The sequence below is a fragment of the Sus scrofa genome, chromosome 11 (genome assembly GCF_000003025.6).
Source record: "Sus scrofa isolate TJ Tabasco breed Duroc chromosome 11, Sscrofa11.1, whole genome shotgun sequence".
NCBI classification, from domain to species: domain Eukaryota; kingdom Metazoa; phylum Chordata; class Mammalia; order Artiodactyla; family Suidae; genus Sus; species Sus scrofa.
In genome coordinates this window covers 33,425,011-33,445,795 of record NC_010453.5, presented here as the reverse complement: position 1 = coordinate 33,445,795, position 20,785 = coordinate 33,425,011, and the positions used below count along the sequence as shown (strand labels likewise).

The following is a 20,785-nucleotide window of genomic DNA, read 5'->3' as shown; positions in this document are numbered from 1 at the left end:
TTTTATGTATTAGACTTAGGTCAGTGAGCCATTGCTATGGGTATTCTGCACTGCAAAGTCTAGCAACCCTGTCTTCTCTAACTCCTTCCTCCATCTCTCAACTCAGAGACTGACAGGCACTGCCTAGGTTCCTCTTCCTTTCACCAGGGCCTTACAACCTTCTCCAGGCAGTAAGATGAAGCAATTCTAAGGCTTTCCAATTGCTTCCCATCTCTCAAGAGTCATCATACCTTGTTGCCTATGTTCAATGTCTTGAGTTCCAATGTCTCATATACTTAATCCAGTTCTTTATGTGTTTCAGACTGGAAGGTAAAGCCACCCCCTGTTGCTCTCTCCTGACACAAGCAGAAATCCTGTGAATTCTTGAACTTTAACAAACCTGCCTTTCCTTAGTGATGAAAGGACAAGAGTATGCCACCTAAAGTTGGACTATGTAGCCACATTCCTCTTTGTTCTTTTTCTGTATACTTTAAAGCATTTAATGGTCCGTAATAATTATGGATATTTCTGTACCCCTCAAACAAGATGATGTAAAAATAGGAATCAAAAAAATAAGTTCTGTCTACTCTTTCATGAGGCTAATTTTCCTTACTATTGCTGTCTTACATTTATTATTTTTCAAAAAGTTTTCTAGACCCTGCAAGTTGGGCAGCTAGTCTCTGAAAGCCTTTCATAAATTTCATTGAGGTTGGTCCCTGCAGTCTCTGAATTGTGTAATTATATTCCTTCAGTTAAGATCATCCCAATGCAAAACTAAATATGCCATCATAATTCTCTCAAGTTACAATGTTTTCCACCTTGGGTTATGTAATATGCACCTGACAATACGAGCAAGCAATGTCTTGATTTTTTTTTGTTGTTTTTTTTTAATGGCCAAACCTGCAACATATGGAAGATCCCTGGCCAGGGACTGAACCTGAGCTATAGCTGCAACCTATGCCACAGCTGGGACAATGCCAGATTGTTAACCCACTGTGCCAGGCCAGGGATCGGAACCTATACCTCCTCAATAACCTGAGCTGATGCAGTCAGATTCTTAACCCACTGTACCACAGTGGGAACCCCACATCTCGATTTTTTTTTTTTTTTTTTTTGAGGCTGCGGGTGGACGTCCCCAGGCTAGGGGTCAAATCGGAGCTGTAGCCGCTGGCCTAGGGCACAGCCACATCAACACGGGATTTGAGCCGCGTCTGCAACCTACACCACGGCTCACCACAGTGCCAGATCCTTAACCCACTGAGTGAGGCCAGGGATTGAATCCACAACCTCATGGCTCCTAGTCGGATCTGTTTCCGCTATGCCATGACAGGAACTCCGACATCTTGATATTTTTAACCTACATGGACAGTCTAAACACAGTCATAAGACTGACTTTGTATTATCTGGAAAGAAGACAGATGGGAAAATTAACAAGGAAAAAAAAACCTTCATCATGTGCCAGAAAAACCCATGCTACTGCTCAGAACCCACCCTCAGATTGATCATTCAGGAAAAATCTTAGAAGCTCTAATACGAGGGTTTCTACATCCTCGGTGGGGGTGAGAGTCCTCCATTATGGAGATGAACTTCCCTCTTGGAGAATGGGAGCCAAAAGTGTTTTTTCCACCTGTATGTATTTCCCTAAGAGCTCATTCCTTCATTTGATGTTCTTATTAATTTATTTTGGCCACACCCATGGTATGCGTAAGTTCCTGGGCCAGGGATGGAGCCTGAGCCATAGAGGCAGCCCAAGCTGCTGCAGTGACAATGCTGCTCCTTAACATGCTGTGCCACAAGGGAACTCCTTACTGTTTTTATTTACAGCATTTCACCTTAAGAATTTTTTTTGACACTGAGAAAACACATAAAATACGACTGCCACATATTACACTACTTATTTGGTTACCTAGGTGATAAAGCTAGGACAATAGTGAAGCTTCTGCTAACACAAAATCTAGTTTCTTGTAGTATTTCCCATCTTAGTAAATGAGAATACCATCCTCATTGGAGATGGAAGAGGAGATAGAGTGAATGACATTCTCACACAGTTTTTACTTTTGAAAAACAGCATAAAATATTTAGCTACTTCAAATGGGGACTAGAGACAGGTCCTACTAAATGTTCTCCAAGCCACACACTGACATCCTAACTTGCTCACATAAGGACCAGGATCTTCTACGTTCCTTCTTGCAGGTAATGGGTTTAGCCACAAAGCATTAGTTAAGAGTCATTAAGAAAGGCCCATGGGAGATGTAACTATATAAAAATGAGAGGAGTTCCCACTGTGGCTGAATGGTAACAAATCCAACTAGTATCCATGAGGATGTGGGTTCGATCTTTGGCCCCATTCAGTGGGTTAAGGATCTGACATTGCTGGGAGTTGTGGTGTAGTCAGAGACATGGTTCGGATCTGGCATTGCCACAGTCACAACTTGGATCTGGCATTGCTGTGGCTGTGGCATAGGCCAGCATCTGCGGCTATGATTTGACCCTTAGACTGAGAACTTTCATATGCCATGGATGTGGCCCTAAAAAGATAATACAAATAAAATAAAATAAAACATAAAAATAGAGAATCTCATGAGGCTGGGGTGGGGGTGGGGAGTGTTGCCATTATGGCTTAAGCCTGGAGGGGCTAATAAATTACAAACTCTTTATATAGTGACAAAGACAGTCACCCCATAGTCTTAGTCCTATGAAACTAGAAGTAAAAAAAATGAAAGTGTGTGTATGTGTGTGTGTTATGCATCTGTAAAGAGTGAATGACATTCTGAGAGAGAAGAAAGATGGCAGGAAGGAGAAAGACGAGGGAGGGAAGGAATCCTTTGGCTAAAATAATTGACAAAATTTACTACTTTGCTTTGAAGGAGTGTGCCTTAGGAATTCTCATAGAGCCTGTTAACTCTTAGTTTTCTTCATCTATTAGGCTCCAGTTGTTTCTATAGTATCTTAATAAGTGAAAGGGGTATGGGTGGGTTCCCACTGCTACACACCTTTCAGGTCAGGTCTACTTTGAAAAAGTGCTAAAAGTTTGGAGACAATCCCACTGCTTCCCTGTATCTTGAGGACTTTCTTCAACAAAACAAATGTCCATGGCCCAGAAATGAAAAATTTTTTTTTTTTTTTTTTTTGCTATTTCTTTGGGCCGCTCCCGTGGCATATGGAGGTTCCCAGGCTAGGGGTCAAATCGGAGCTGCAGCCACTGGCCTACGCCAGAGCCACAGCAACGCGGGATCCGAGCCACGTCTGCAACCTACACCACAGCTCACGGCAACGCTGGATCGTTAACCCACTGAGCAAGGGCAGGGACCGAACCCGCAACCTCATGGTTCCTAGTCGGATTCGTTAACCACTGCGCCACGATGGGAACTCCTGAAAAATGTTTTTAAAACCATTTTGAAAAATAAAAGAGAAGGTAAAATATTAAAACTAAATTTTGGTAATTTTTAGAAGTTTAACAAACATAAACTCAAAGAAATATACTTAAGAAATGAAGTTTATAATAAAGAAATAAAGTAATGTGAAAAGGATAATATGCCAACAAACTAACTGATAAGAGGAACTAAATCTTGAGCTTCATGAAATTCGAGATCATGCTGGTCTTGTTTACAGCACAGTGCCTAGAACACAGTACTCAGTAATTTTTTTTTTTTGTCTTTCCAGGGCCACACCCACATGACATATGGAGGTTCCCAGGTTAGGGGTCTAATTGGAGCTGTAGCCGCCGCAGCCACTCGGGATCCAAGCCATGTCTGTGACCTACACCACAGCTCATGGCAATGCCGATCCTTAACCCACTGAGCAAGGCCAGGGATAGAACCTGCAACCTCATGGTTCCTAGTTGGATTTGTTAAACACTGGGTCAAAATGGGAACTCCACTCAGTAAATATTTACTAAATTTTTTTTGAACTATAATTAAAACCATTTTTTTTGAAAGGCAAAAAGGTAATAACTTGAGCTGAGAATATTGACATGGACAGCCAAAGAAAAAGTAAGGTTTGAAACAGGAGGAAGAGAGGAAAGGAAGGAAAGAAAGGGGTGGAGGAGAGAGAGGAAGAGGCCACGGGGCAGGAGGGTGGGGGGAAGAGACAGATCTGCCATTAGAACTAGGAGGAAAAAAACAAAAATAAATGTTGTATTTCATGGCAATGACAAACTGTAAAACAAATCTAAGGGGCTTTAACATGACAGATATAACCACAGCACAAACAAAAAACTAAAAACAAAGAGTAAGAGGGAAGAAAGTCCTAGAGTTGTGAAGATTACAAAGATAATGAATGGAAAATGCTTACCACCATGCTGACACTTAGGAAAACCTCAACAAACAGTAACAATTGTTCTTTATCACATATTCCACCCCCATCTCCATATCCAGGCCTGTAGATACTCTTAATAACAGAAAGTCACTGATGTACTGAGCCAAGGATATCTTGCTGTGTCAGAAATGGGACTCCCACCTTCAATGCCCCAGCGATAATCAGTAGGGCAAACAGACTGGTCTCACCTGCTATCCAATATAAACTTTTCTTGACATCGACAGGTCAAATCACATATATCACATATCACCACAAAGAACTATTCCTAAGGATTGTTATCATGATAACCACCACCAGCAGCAGTGCCATCTATTGAGAGTGTATCCTAGGCTTAGCACGGTACTAGGTACTACTGTCCCCATCTATCAAACAAGAAAGTGCAGAGAACCAGTACTTTAAGCTACTCTCAGACCACAGTGTGTAGTCTTCTGCCTCTTCCCTTATTAGTCAGCTGTCAAAGTCATCAAAAGTTACCATGGTCCCTCTTCTGGTTTTCAACTTAGGATAAACATTAGAATTACTTGGAGATCTTTTTGAAAAAACCAGTGCTCAAGCCACCCACTTCTTGTTCACAATGATGCACTGCAATGTTAAAAAACAAAAATCCCCACATTGTCAGTTATGTTTTTCTCACTTGTACTCTTTTACTTTTTAAGATACTATAGAAGCAATGGTGGGCTAATAAATAAACAATACTTAAGAGTTAGTGGCCCCTGAGAAAATGCCTGAGGCCCTTTCCTGTAAAGCAAAGTACTAAATTTTGTCAATTATTTTGACCAGAGAATTCTATTTTCCTCTTCCTCCCTTCCTCACTCCTTTCTTTTCAACTATTCAGTTCTGACTTCATAGGACTGAGACTATGAGACTATTATCTTTGTCCTATTAAATGAAGAGTCTGTGGTTCAGATACACTGGTTTCTCTGTAATGGATGTTCTGGTTGCTTCTCCACCTCTCCTCCTCCTTCTGGCAAGCATTCTGACTTTCAGATACATGTTCTCTGCCTCAAATCAAACATGGTTCCAGGAAAGCAGACCAACCCCACCTGGATCAGGCCTAATCTAATCCACAGACCCTTGCTAAAGCTTCTGGTTCATAAGCTGAAAAGTAGTACATTAATAGAGTACTCAAAACAACACATCCAAAGTTTTGAATATTTTTGCTGTTATATTAAGCAATGTTATCATACTAAGAACTGCTATTTGGTAGTTTGGCAAGAAATATGGCAAGCTAAATACAGTTAATTCTGTCATTACAGGGGAGGCTTTGATATGCTATAATTGTCATTCTATAGAAGGCAATTCGTATGGGGTTAATACCAGATGAACATGAAAAATAACATTCAGCAAATAAAATATACAGCAAAACAATGTATTTAACAGTGCATTGATTTTATTGATGGCAGAAGAAAAAATTCTTTCTTTCACTTGTAAAAGGTACTTGCTTTATTTAACTTCGTATTTTTTTCCCATTCTTTGTGTGGGTTGAATTTTTTCCCTTAAAATCTGCCTTTGAGTTCTCCAAATGAAAGTAGAAGGTCTATCAACAGGTTTTAATCAGGATGTTTCAGTCAACAGCTCCTTTCTTCACAGAGACTCTATTTAAAAAGAGAGGAAGAAAGTGAAATTGGATCTCCAAATTGACCTTTCCATATTCAAGATATACTCTGTTGAAATGTACCTGTAAATGTGAAGTGTTTGTATAAATATCAATAGGTCACAAATAGAAAAATAACTCACTACTAATTTATAAACAATTTCTATAAATCAATATGTAAACAAAAAGCAAAATCTTCTGAAACAATTTTTTCTTCTAGAATCTTAAAGAACATCTCTGTCACTGTTAGTCCCTCTATTGCTAGCATGTTGACTTCAGGAATTTGGATTGAGTAGAGACTGAGAGAGGATGACCTAAAAAAGATGCCATCTACGAAGGAAGCACCATCCTACACATCATTTCCCCTTTGAACACACTGGTTTAGTCTCACAGGTAATTTACTTGAGTCTGTTGCCTCCCCCTGCCTACTTCCCACCTTCATCAGATACCACTCCAGTTGAAACACTCTGGGTGGTGACAAGAGAAAAGGTCGAGAAGTGGTGAGAGAAGACTCATTTGCTCCAGTCCTGTTTCAGTTTCCTGCTGGGCAAGGATGGGTGGAGTTTCCAAGGCTACATTCAAACAGCTCAGAAGTCTTCTCAAGTAAACAGTCTCCTGCTTAGAAAATAAAGAGCTTTGGGTACTATTATCCTCATATGATGTCTATCCTGCTGGCATCATGGGGTCCTGTAACATCTACCTTTATAGTGATCACTTCCCTGATTCATCAAGTTTGAAAAATTTTGCAAAAACATGCTGGTCCAGACTGTCCAAAAAGGTGGGGGGTGGGGAAGGGAGGCATTTAAAATTACAGCTTTTACTAGATGAAAATGCTGCTAAAACCTGAACTTTGGAAAATAAAGTCATGATATTTATATAATCACCTATGCTTAGCTATTGGTTTCAAGGTTTTTGTCAATATGTGAAACTGTAAAGACTATTCTTTCATCAAACAAATATGAAACTAGAAGTGAAATTAAAAGTAAGTCCACTTATGTAGTCACTTTACACACTGAGACTTAACCTCCATTGCACTAAGAAGCATCCTGCTGATGTGTCTTACAAAGTCTTTCTATACAGGTTTGCCATTTCTCTCTTTTCACAGCAGAATATGAAGCTCTAACCAAAGCTTCTACTGGACCAGTGCAGCAAGTTTCTTTGATTCTTTCTGATCCATCCTACATCCAGTGGCAGTGCTTCATAAGCTTAACTGTGATCATATCATTCTTTTTTTTTTTTTTCCGGCCATACTCGCAGCACATGGAAGTTCTTGGGTGAGGAATCTAATCTGAGCTTCTAAGACCTATGCCACAGCTGCGGCAGTGCCAGATCCTTAACCCACTGTGCTAAGCAGGAGATCAAATCCGTGCCTCAACAGCAACCTGAGCCTCCACAAAGACAATGTCAGATCCCTAACCCATGGCACCACAGTGGGAACTCCAATCATATCATTCTTATGCAGAAGTTTATGATAGCACCGAACAGATCGAAGTCAAACTATTAATATGTCTAAAGCCATACCCTTCTGTCACCACCAATAAATTTTTTTGTTTTTTGTTTTTTTGCCATTTCTTGAGCTGCTCCCGTGACATATGGAGGTTCCCAGCCTGGGGGTCAAATTGGAGCTGTAGCCACCGGCCTACGCCAGAGCCACAGCAACTCGGGATCCAAGTCGCGTCTGCAACCTACACCACAGCTCACAGCAACGCCGGATCCTTAACCCACTGAGCAAGGCCAGGGATCAAACTGCAACCTCATGGTTCCTAGTCGGATTCGTTAACCACTGAGCCATGATGGGAACGCCAATAAATATTTTTAAGGCCCATTGTTTTGGTTCACATACTCTATTATAGCCACTGAAAGCTTTCTGCTGTGACTCTGCTTCTTCCCCTCTTCAAGCCTTCCTCAACTTTTAGATTATATTCATAGCTAATAGAATGTGCACATGTATGTGTAACTGGATCACCATGCTGTATAGTAGAAAAAAATTGCATTGGGGAAATAACTATTAGAAATAATAATTAAAAACCTCAAAAAAAGGAATTCATATCTAAAATAGTAAGTCAACTATGCTTCAATTAAAAAAAAATCACCTCTAAACACTGTATCTACTAACTATATCTAATTCCTAGGACTTTAATCATGTCAGAAACCTCTTGAAATGCACATAGTTTTGGTCAGTTTCACTGATTAAAGAACTATGCATATTTTCTCTATCCCTATCTGCTCTTATTTTTAAGTCCAGAAACTAGAGTTTGAGGCCCTCTCTCCTCTCAGGGCTTGAATCTGACTTGCCTTCTCTTCTCAGACCAGGGCCTATTTCCACACTGCCCCTGAAACTTCCTCCTCTCACTGAGTCCTAACTCCAAAGTACCTTCTGCTTTTGCTAATCACTGATGTTGCCTTTAGTACCCAGCCTCAAGCAGAATTCAATTCCTTTTCCACCTTTGGGGAAGTATATGAGTGTAGTGCCCTGGGGCGGTGGGAGTTGGAGGCTTGCAAGAAAACTTTTTTTTTTTTTTTTTAGTCTTTTTGCTATAAGAATTCTTGGGCTGCTCCCGTGGCATATGGAGGTTCCCAGGCTAGGGGTCTAATCGGAGCTGTAGCCACTGGCCTACGCCAGAGCCACAGCAATGCGGGATCTGAGCCACTGTCTGCAACCGACACCACAGCTCACGGCAACGCCGGATGGTTAACCCACTGAGCAAGGGCAGGGACCAAACCCGCAACCTCATGTTCCTCGTCGGATTCGTTAACCACTGCGCCACGACGGGAACTCCAAGAAAACTTTTTTAGGACAATCAACAAGTGTGTAAATTACACACCAATAACTTTATAAAAATAGATTGATTTAAAAAATATTTACTGAGCAGCTACTATGTCATATTCAAAGCCTAGCAAGGTACCCAAATCATAAAAAGAAAAGACTATGACTATGAAATTATGTTTTTTAAAGGAGATAAAAGAAAGTGCCTTAAGTGTTTTTCACTATCTTAAATAATTTTAGATAATAAAACCTTAGAATAATTTCAGCATTTATTAGAATTCATGCTTGTATTTGCTGGAAGTCAAATGGCTGGCTACAATGTATATCTTCTTTTAAAATGTTTTAAGTTAATGGAAACCAGAAATGGGGAAATAAAAAGAATATTTAATTCTACTTCATAATCTCAAAAACATATCTGAATTAAGTGCAAAAATGAATGAATAATTTTTTCCAACTAGATCACATGTACCTCGCTTATTTAATTAGTTTTTGGGATCAATTCTGCAGTGCAGTTTTTTCAGGATACCATCATGGGACTGTCCCCTAGCTCCTGTCGCCAAAATTAATTTTCTTACTGATGTGAGGATTTCCACGTCAACAGTACAATCCAAAGCAAGCATCTGGGAGAAATGTAAGTTTTAACTCTGGTAACATAGAAAATCACTAAGACCATAATGCTTAAGTTGATTAGGAGCAGTTGGCATTATACTTTTTCATATGAATAAGCTACAATTACCCAAGGCTATGGTTTATAATTTACTTTAAGCAATGCACTGTTTTTCATAGGAAATTTTCAGTGGAACCCTCATGTATAAAACATATGAAAGACACTAAAGAAGGGCCCAGAGGACTGAGAATTCCACCCATTTGGCTGTACCCTTACTCACACCAACCATTTTCTCTTAAATTCTCTCCAGGCCAGATCCCATCTGCCTTCAACAAGCCAAGTCACCCTTGAAGAGTCCTAGAGTCCTGTATCTACTGTCTTATATTATTACTGTCAGGGATTTGAGAACCTTTGGCACTATTTTTAAACCTGTTTTAAACAATTTAGAACACCCTGGAAAGCTAACGTGGAATTCTCAGTTTTCATTTACCTTAAAAGAGATTTAATTATAAGCACACCGAGCTTGTTTTAAAATTGGATGTTTAATCGTGCACAAAGTTAATGAAGTCCTTACACATACTTTGATTTTGCTTTGGTCAGTGCTTATACATCATGGAAAAATGCCCAAAGTCAAGAATTAGCTCTTCCATATGGTGCTGACTTAATAAATGTCTGTTTACTTAATAGCCTTGTATTAAGTGCAAAGAAAAACCAGTGATAAGAGGAAAAATGTGCTATATTGGCTTGCTCAGGCAAACCAGAAGTCAGATATCATCAGGCTAGAAAAACAGAAGAGAACATTTCTTCACTTAGGATGACTGAACTAATTTTTAACCAATGGAGGAGTTTTGGGAAAGTTGCAAGAGATATTAGACCCTGAGACAGTGCTGTCCAGCAGAAATATAATATGAGACATACGTAATTTTAATTTTCTAGTAGCTACATTAAAAATTAAAAATAACAGGTGAGGAGTTCCTGTCATGGCTTGGTGGAAACGAACCTCATATCCATGAGGATGAGGGTTCGATCTCTGGCCCCACTCAGTGGGTTAAGGATCTGGAGTTGCCATGAGCTGTGGTGCAGGTCACAGACAGGGCTCAGATCCCGCATTGCTGTGGCTGTGCTGTAAGTGGGCAGCTGCAGCCCCTTTTTGACCCCTTACCTGAGAACTTCCATATGCCGTAGGTACAGAACTTTAAAAAAAGGTGAAATTTTAAAAATTTTAAATTAATTTTAATAAGTTAATTTAATCTAGTCTATTCAAAATATTAACATTTCAAAATACAATACAAACTTGCTGAGTTTTTTATCACACTAAGTTTTTGAAATCTGGTATGCATTTTTTATTTATAGCATATCTCAATTGAGGCTATCTGCATTTCAGGTGCTAAACGGTCTTGCTGGCTTAAGGAATTGAGAAAGTCACTTAGCAAGTAACAAATATAATGTGGATAATAGCCTTAACAGAATGAATAGCTGAAATGAGGAATTGGGAACAATTTCTTAAAAATTCTCAATAGTCAAGCTACTGAAAAGAAGAGAATAAGATACAAAGTCTAAAATAATCTTTATATGATACATAACAAAAGTTTTAACAGGAAAACTCTATTAAAAAAAAATTCAAAAACCCTGGCATATACCAAAGATGGCAAGAGTATTTTTTTCCAAAAACATATTAAGAAAAAGGTCTTTGTTCATCAAAATGAGATGCCTTTGATTGGTCCCATAATTTCCTGACTTCTTTGTTACATTTATCTTCCTTCCTATTGAAGATGATTCTCACATAGCAACTCTCTTTCTAAAACTCTAAAGTGAAAGTTTCTGGACGGATACCATAGGGCCCCAAAATTACATCTCAATAAGCAATCATGTTGTCTTCATCCAATTCCTAAAGACATATATGAAACATTTCTTCTTTCTTAAGAAGGATGGATGTTAAGTAAAAAAAAAAAAAAAAAAAAAAAAAACCTCAATTATCTAGGTTGATAATTATCTAGTCCTTTATTTTCTTATTTTCCTGCTTTCAAATCTATAGTCATTTCACTGACTGTCATCACCGCCAATAGAAGAGAGTAGGTATAGAGAAAAAAGGAGGTTAGGGATAGCATTTGTGGTAAAAGGTTTGGAGGAAAAGCAGTTTGTAATTGTGATATTACCCCAAATACTTATATTAGAATTAGTTTTTTGTTTGATAGTTGACTTACACTGTTATGTTAGTTTCGGGTGTACAGCAAAGTCAATCAAATATATATATATATATGTATGTATATGTATATATGTGTGTGTGTGTGTATATATATATATATATGTATATATATCTCTCTCCATTTTTTCTTCCCATATAGGTTTTACAGAATATTGAATGTATTTCCCCGTGTTATACAGCAGGTCCTTGCCAGTTATCTATTCTATCCTATTCTATACATAGTAGTGTATTAAAACATCAGTTTTCTTCTAATAGGCAAACCTCAGAGATATTGAGAATTTGGTTTCAGACCATTGCAATAAAGCAAGAGTCAGACTAAGTTTTTGGTTTCCAAGTGCATACAAAAGTTATCTTTACACTATACAAAAGTGTGCAATAGCATTATGCCTGAAAAACAATGCACATACCTCAATTAAAAATACTTTATTGCTGGAGTTCCCATTGTGGCTCAGTGGTTAACGAATCCAACTAGGAACCATGAAGTTGCGGGTTCGATCCCTGGCCTTGCTCAGTGGGTTAAGGATCCGGCATTGCCATGAGCTACGGTATAGGTTGCAGATGCAGCTTGGATCCCGCGTTGCTGTGGCTCTGGCGTAGGCCAGCGGCTACAGCTCCAATTAAACCCCTAGCCTGGGAACCTCCATATGCCGTGGGAGTGGCACAAGAAATGGCAAAAAGTCAAAAACAAAAAACAAAAAACAAAAACTTTATTGCTAAAAAATGCTAACCAAATGCCTTAAGTGAAATCATAATCATTTTGCAACAGTAACATCAAAGATCACAAATCAACTTTATGAAATATAAGGAAAAAGTCTGAAATATTATAAGATTTCCAAAATGTGACACAGAGACAGGAAGTGAGCAAATGCTATTAGAAAAATGGCACTGATAGACTTACTTGATGCAGGGTAGCCAGAAACCTTCAATTTGTAAAAACAAAACAAAACAAAACAAAACAACCCCCCAAACCCCACAGTTTATGTGAAGCACAATAAAGTGAGGCACAATAGGCATGACTGTATATTATTATGAAATATTAATAATTGGACTTATATATTTAACACTAAGAGCATCTTTTTTTACATGGCAAGCCCCTCACAATGTAACTTTTACCTTCTCATATCAGTTCCGAGCCCGGGGAGGTTGGTAGAACTGCTGAGTTGGCCGAGTGGATCGTCTTGGTTGACCATCACCTCCTCTACGGAACTCAAGAGTTTGGTCATAGGTGCCTTCTTCTTCCTATTTGCAAAGAGCAGTGATTTGATATGTTCAAAACAGCTCCAAGTTATATTTTATGGTCCCCATTTTGATTTACCCTCTTAAGCTGCCCTGGGATTCACATCTGTTAACTTGTATAATAGAGGGTGGCAAAGGGGAGGGGAAAAAAAAAGGCAGGGACACTGTTAAAACTCAAGAATGAAATTTATACTGTTAACTTTAGAATCAAATTTAATTCTAGAAAATGAAACTACTTCCACATAATAGCATGGTTATCTCATCAAATGACATGATGTGGTGAAAACATAGAAAAGCAAGTATTATTATAAAATTTTAATTGAATATTTGGGCTTCTAAACATTTCTTGGCATTTATCATGGAAAGGGGTTTTAGTAAGATACGGAAAAGGGACTGAGGAGCCAGAAAAAATTCACCAGCTATCTGTCCTCATCTGATGAAATCTCCAACATCATTAAGAACCTTACATCCAGAGACAGGGAAAAATAATGGAATGAGGAGGGAAAAAAATTTACATATAAAGAAAGCTTCATGCAAGACATAGCAATCACCACAATAAGAAACAAACTGTTTTCTTCTCATTTTCTTTCTTACTAAGGGTGTAGAACTAGCTTAAGGAATAGTATGGATAAATTAGGATAAGCAGATTAAACAGTAGAAAGAGTACAGTTAATTACAATATCTGAAAAGTATTTAGAAGCAACAGAAATGTAGCCAAAAGCTATACTGGTTTCTTACTGAGTGCTGCCACCCTGCTATTTTAATGTTTTTAAATTAATGCAACCATGAAATATGTTCCCTTTAGAGAGAGAAAAAAATTGGCTCTCATTTTTGTTTATGAAAGAAACAGTGTCTATTTCAAAAGTAGAGTTTAAATTCCAACTGAATTATCATGGCACAATAATTTGGATGATTTAGGAAATTTATCCTATTTCTTCCTCCTCACTTTATCATTGAATCTCCCATTCCAAAAGATTGCTTTCCTTTGACTTTATTAATAGTATACGAAGTTATGTGAAAGACTGAGTCCTATTCCTTAAGTTTTACAGATCCAACTATTGCAGTTTTATTTGATGGAAGCAGAAAGATTCTAAGATAATTTGATCAACTCCTATTGTTTAGAAATGATATTTAATATTTTGTACAAATATATTTCTTATTAATAGGCATTCTACACAGTATTCTTAAGAATCATTATTTGCATTTTATATAAAGGACAATGAAATCCAGGAAAGTTTTGTCACTTTGTAAGGTAAATCCAGGTTTTGATTTAGACACTGCTGCTTAAATCTTTGAGTCTCAGTCTGCGTGAAAGAAATAAACTAGTAGCCAAAAATTGATGATCACTCTTAAGGGTGCCTAAATAAGAGAATGGAGAAATCTGACAATACATCTAGCATAACTCAAAAGCTACATTTTAGAAACAAAATTCCAGATTAGCTCTCCTTTCTCTATGCTCCTTTCATTAATAATCAACCTCAAAATGGTTAGAAGCATCAGATATTATGTCTGTAATTTAGTAAAGCAATTAAAACACAGGAAGAAAATTAAAATGTTCAGGAAAGGAATTATTTTTTATTAATATGGTCACTTCTGAATGATTATTATCAAATATTATGGCTAAATTTGAAAAGAAACTATTTTTACGACACATGCCAAAATTTGAAGCTCTGCATATTAACTAAGAAAGATAGAAATATATTTGCTCCTGTAGAAGCTGAAGTAATTATTTCAGGAATTAGAAAGGAGTATTATTATTTTCTGCACCTAGCTGGTTAGAGGATATCCAAAAATCTATATACTTTATCAACAAAATATACTGTTAAAGGTAGGAAACTGCTTTTACTGAGTGAGTGATCTAGATTTATGTAACAAATATGACATTGCTATTTGAAAAAATTCTCTCTACTATTTAAAAGATTTTTCAGTTTATACAAGTCAAAGACAATTAAATGGTTTTATGGATATGACCAACCATGAGATTTCTTTCAACTTACTTGATTTCTTCACAATTGTTTTATACAAAGTGGAGGCAAAATATAAAAATGATTCTTACAGCTTGGTTTTAACTTGTTGGCAAAGGCAAATCTTGCTTTTTAAAAATTTTTAAATATTTCTTCCACAGAGTAGTTGAGGGCAAACCTGGCTATGCACAAACCCTACTTCCTATAGTCTTAAACTAGTAATTTTTCAGCACTGAATGAGTACCTCTTTCTATATAATACACAGCTCAATTTAGTAGATTAGTTTATTCAGAGTCATTTTTAAATGAAATTTATACCTTGTTTTTCTTCCTATCTTTTGTCTTTAGCTTCACTAGTATGTAACACCTTTAAAATTAAAAACTTTTAAAAAAAATTTTATTAACATTGTTTAAAAAATCTGACACTATTTTTGAGATGCCGGAGTCCTGTAAGGCCATCTGGTCTGTCCCCCTAGCTTTGACAGATAAGGAATCTCTAAACCTAGAGAGGTGATTTTTCCAAGTCACAGAGCTCAGTAGAGGGGAGAGTACACAGATCAGGCCCTTTTTTTTTTTTTTTTTCCTGACTCAGACAAGCCTCTTTAAAAGACATGTAATAATTTTCATAAAAATAGAACTGACCAATATCATTTTCACCTAAGTTTTTGAGATTTAGAACTATTTTACTGGGACTCAGATTTTTTTCCTCACCTGAGCCATGCTATCACATAAAAATACCTGGTTTTAAAGTACTAAATAACTAATATCCCAAATGTGCCCTCTTTTCATGCTAATATTTACTAGTTTATTAACCCTTTCACTGAAAAAACACATAATACAATAATCAGTTTGACACCAAGCATGAATGAAGTGATATTTTGAAAGGAAAAAAAAGTCACAACACCAATGCAAAAACGAGATAGATAATTTCACCTATAAAACACATTTGATGAGTCACATCTACATCTTTCCTATCATTTTTAGTCTCTCATTAGTGCACATTACTTCTGGAGTGAGAATACAAATATATATTCCCTTATTTACAAATTGCTGTGTTAGAAAAGCTCACTGTACCTTGGTCACTTGAAACCTGGAACATTATCTCAGTAGGAGGTGTGAAACTCAGGTTCTCTGTTTGACAAGTAAAGATGAAGTGTAGCTAAGAAGGTGGATCCTTAACTCTCAGTTCTCAACTGGGAGTGATTCCCCATCCCAACCCCCCAATATTCTGGAGTCATTTTTGGTGTAAGGGGTGCAACTGGTAGCTAGTAGGTCTGGAGATGTTTTTGGTTATTAAAAACTGAAGGGGTAGGGTTAGGGGAGTTTTTACTACATCTAATAGGCCAAGGCTGCTCTAAATATTCTACAATGCACAGGACAGCCCAAGCCACAAAGGATCATCCAATCCCCATGACAACAGTTGAGAAAACCTGAGCTCAGCAAACGAAGGAGGAGAAAACTTCCTATTTCTAAGTGCCAGGGCAGCCTGGAAAATAATTTTGAAATTCAGGAAGTTTGGGTTTGCTGCCCTTTCTCTTTTTCTTTTTGGATATTTTTTCTTTTGCCTCTGCCTCTAACACCTAAAAGTTGCCTTTATGGAACTTCTGTAAGGGGCAAGGGGGCTCTATTTGCTGATAATACTATATTTTCCTCTGCTTCAGCTACAAATTCATATTTACTTAACTTACTAGACTGCCTTTTCTTAGATTACCATTCTTTTTTTTTTCTGTTTTGTCATTCATTTGTTTATTTTTCAGACTAGATTACCATTCTTTGAGCATTTTCTCACAGCCATGACTGTGAGGAGACAATGATTATGCATTACTGGTGGGAGTGGGGGACAGGGGTGGCAATTCTCTTCACAAAAACTTAGAAAAACTTATTAATGTCATCATCTCTAATAGCTATTTTGTGTATAATTTAATGAAAAAATTTTGAGTCAGTTTGTTATACTAACAATTTGTATAGTAGTCACAAAAACATAAGCCAGTATATGAAATGTATACCATATATACTCTCAGCAATAATCCTTGAACTTTGAATATTTTGAACACTGAAATACTAATGAGTACATGTCTTCTTGAGTGATTCACATATGAACCACTGACTCTGAATTTCCAGACCACCTTTGCCTGTTTGGTTAGCTTGTGTAGTCAGTTAACAGAAATAGTAACTTTAATATAAAACCTGACCAAACGACAATTTTAAAGACAAACCTGGTTTCCCAAAATATCACGTAATAAAGGCAAAATATGAGGACAATTTTAAAGACAAACCTGGTTTCCCAAAAGATCACGTAATAAAGGCAAAATATGAGGACAGTAAACAGCTGCAGAGGCTGGGACAGAGGGATGAACACACAGAGCACAAAAGATTTTTTAAGGCGCTGTAACTATTCTGCATATTATTATGGTAGAAATTTATCACTCTACATTTGTCCAAAACCATGCAACACAGTGAACCCTAATGTAAACTATGGACTCTAGGCAATAATGATGTATCAGTGTAGGCCTGTCAACTCTAACAAACCTACTACTCTAGTGGGGAATGTTGATAAATGGGAGAGGCTATGCATCTGTTGGGGTGAAGAGTATATGGGAAATTCTGTACCTTCCTCTCATTTTTGCTGTGAATCTAAAACTGCTCTAAAAATAGTCTTTAAAAAAAAAAAAAAAAGAATAGCGGTAAAATAGGCCACATTAGTGGGATGCTTTGTGCCTCATGCAGTGCTGATGTGGTACATCCTTAATATTTGATGAAATATTTCTTGACCTGCTGTATTGAAATGGCACATCTTGATCCATTCAGATTCTTCCTGCAGTTATCAGTAACTAGAATATGAGAATTATATTTCTTTCATCCTTGGGATGCCATGAGGATTAATTAATGTGTAAAAACCACTTTGAAGATTACTGAACTTTCTGAATTGGCCCTAGGTTGTGTTTAATTGTGATTTTACCTTGGATATTCCTAACATTTTCTCTTGGTTCCCACTGGAAAACTGGGACCTTGATTTTACTTTTTTAGTCCAAGTAATAAAATAAAATACCTTTGTCCCATTCAAAATTAAAAACAAAAAAATCATATAATGGTTTCGAGAAGTAGAACTTAAAATATTTTAAGTAATCTATTTTAGATCAATTATACTAATATTCTATTATATTAGAGTAACTGAAAATTGAAGAATAATAGAGTAATTGAAGATTACGGATAACAGTTTTGCCTATATGAGTCATATATTATGATCAACATTGAATTTTAGTTTACCAACTGTCCTTTTTTTTTTTTTTTTTTTGTCTTTTTGTCTTTTTAGGGCCACACCTGCAGCATATGGAGGTTCCCAGGCTAGGGGTCCAATCAGAGCTGTAGCTGCTAGCCTACACCACAGCCACAGCAACGCCAGATCCGAGACGCATCTGCAACTTACACGGCTCACGGCAATGCCAGATTTTTAACCCACTGAGCGAGGCCAGGGTTTGAACCCGCAACCTTATGGTTCCTAGACGGATTCATTTCTGCTGCGCCACGACAGGAACTCCACCAACTGTCCCTTTAAAAAATATACCAATTCAGGAGTTCCCATCGTGGCGCAGTGGTTAACGAACCCGACTAGGAACCATGAGGTTGCGGGTTCGGTCCCTGCCCTTGCTCAGTGGGTTAACGATCTGGCGTTGCTGTGAGCTGTGGTGTAGGTTGCAGACGTGGCTCGGATCCCATGTTGCTGTGGCTCTGGCGTAGGCTGGTGGCTACAGCTCCGATTCGACCCCTAGCCTGGGAACCTCCATATGCCGAGGGAGCGGCCCAAAGAAATAGCAAAAAATAATAATAAAAAAAATATATATATATACCAATTCAATAGACTACAAAATAAACTGGACCTGTAGTAGCCTGGAACCAGAATACCAAATAAAATATTTCTGTAAGAACAGTCTGTCCAAATAACAAACAAGCTATTATTTGCTCAAGTAATTAGTACTATAACCTGAACCAGAACACAGGCTTCTCATTTACAGTCCTGTCTGCCCTTCACACTATGCTTCTGAGTAATGTGAGCAAGAAACATAGATACAGTGCATGTCAAAACTGGAGATAATCAAATTGACTCAGAGTTCAGAGCCCTTTTGCCTTTGCAGGCTACCACAGAGAAAATCTAAACCCTGCTTTTGACTTCTATAAATTAAATTTCCCATTTGACAATTAAAAACTCATCTTCTATATGTAATGGGGAAAAAAAACCCCCTCAGGCCATTAGCATATGACAAAGGTATTATAGATAAACAAAATAAGAAAAAATTATGATAATAGACTAATTTATCTGTTTTTGAAACTTTGAATAAAACAAGATACCATTTTAGAATAAAGCACAATGTGGAATTATACTCTCCCTTCCCTTGACAGCAGCTCTAAGATCATCTATTTAATGTACTATGTTCAGTAATGATTTATTTAAACCAAATATTTTGTGGCAGAAAAAAAAAAAAAAACCCACAATGATTCAAGACCAAAAGCACAATGATTCAATTCAAAATCTAATTACTAAACAAGTGGTCCAAAGTGCATGGCTGACATAAAGCAATGTTGGTTTTTATTCCTATATTATGTGGAATTTCAGGAGAACTCTGAGGCATTTCCCTGTGGCTCTTTGTAGAAAAGAGTATATTCTCTAAAGCTACATAAGAACTGAAATTATTGATGATTCCATGAGATATTAGGAAATCATCTGAATAGTTGGCTCAAGGGTTTTATTCTTTACTCTGCTAACTAAAGCACTACTTAAACAAGGCAACTGAACTTTAACATGGAAGAAAACTGGGTGTTTACATATTAGCTAAAGCACTATTGTGTCTCCTCTAACATCATTAAATTCTTCTATCCTTTAATGTATGGTAAACATGCTGTTTTTTTAAATTTATTTTTTATTGTTATTTCCCCCAACACACTTTTTTTTCCCCTGCTGTACAGCATGGGGACCCAGTTACACATACACGTATACATAATTTTTTCTCCCATTATCGTGCTGCGTTGTAAGCATCTAGACATAGTTCTCAGTGCTACACAGCAGTATCTCATTGCAAATCCATTCCAAAAGCAATAGTTTGCATCTATTAACCCCAAACTCCCAATCCCTCCCACTCCCTCCCCCTCCCCATGGGCAACCACAAGTCTATTCTCCAAATCCATGATTTTCTTTTCTGTGGAAAGGTTCATTTGTGCTGTATATTAGATACCACATATGAGTGATATCATATGGTATTTGTCTTTCTCTTTCTGACTTATTTCACTCAGTATGAGAGTCTCTAGTTTCATCCATGTTGCTGCAAGCTATTTTTCTTGACAGCTTAGGCACTCAAGAAAATTCAGCTCACAGCAAAAGGCTGCATACACATTTCAACTAGGAGAATGTAGTACAGAAAAGACTAGGGAACATGTCACTTACCAAATTTCAAATAATAAAAGTATAGGTAGAAACTCTTCAATTCAAAACACACCTAACTTGATTTGAAAATTGGAATAGGAAAAAAGGGAATGAATGATTATTTTACTACATGCCTGGCATTTTGCATTATCTCATTTAATCCTTGCAACAATGCTTTGAATTACTTAATCTCGCCATTCTACAGATGAACAAACTAAGGCTCAGAGTAACTCTCAAAGTAAGAGGCCATGCTTCAAAAGACCCCTTTGGCTGTCCACACCAAAGTTCTTTCCATGGCTTCACACAGTGTATATTTACATGCCTTACTCCAGACAGTTTTGCTTAATTTTTTCTAATAAGAAAAAGTAGTTTAATAATAATAAATTAAACTTGCTAATAGCTAGTTTAAAATCAATTTAAAATAAATAGATGGTTTCTGTCCTGAGGCTAGTATAAATATCATTTAATGGTGAGTATCTTTGTTGAAATGCCATAGTGGAGTCTATGGCATTTACATATGGCATATGGCATTTACATATGATTTGTAAAAATGTGTACCTCTCTACAATTCATTTCCTCTTTTAAAGCTAAATGTTCTTAAATAGAGTCCAAAATTTTGTCCAGAAGTCAGGGTAGAAAGCATAGTTCTGCTCCAAAAGACACCAATATACTCAAAGATCCTTGAAAGACACTTTATAAT

At 37.2% G+C, this 20,785-nt stretch overlaps 1 protein-coding gene across 4 annotated transcripts in view; it reads right to left on the bottom strand.

Moving 5' to 3' along the window:
• TDRD3 (tudor domain containing 3) overlaps positions 5,665–20,785 on the bottom strand; it is a 182,576-nt gene continuing 167,455 nt past the window's right edge. For all 4 annotated transcript variants that reach the window (XM_005668459.3, XM_013980575.2, XM_021065650.1 and 1 more), the window contains 2 exons: positions 12,584–12,709; positions 5,665–5,891 (listed from right to left, as the gene is read on the bottom strand). In XM_005668459.3, coding sequence (XP_005668516.1) covers positions 12,593–12,709 — 117 coding nt within the window. In that variant the 3' untranslated portion in view covers positions 5,665–5,891; positions 12,584–12,592. The remainder of the gene's footprint in view (positions 5,892–12,583; positions 12,710–20,785) is intronic.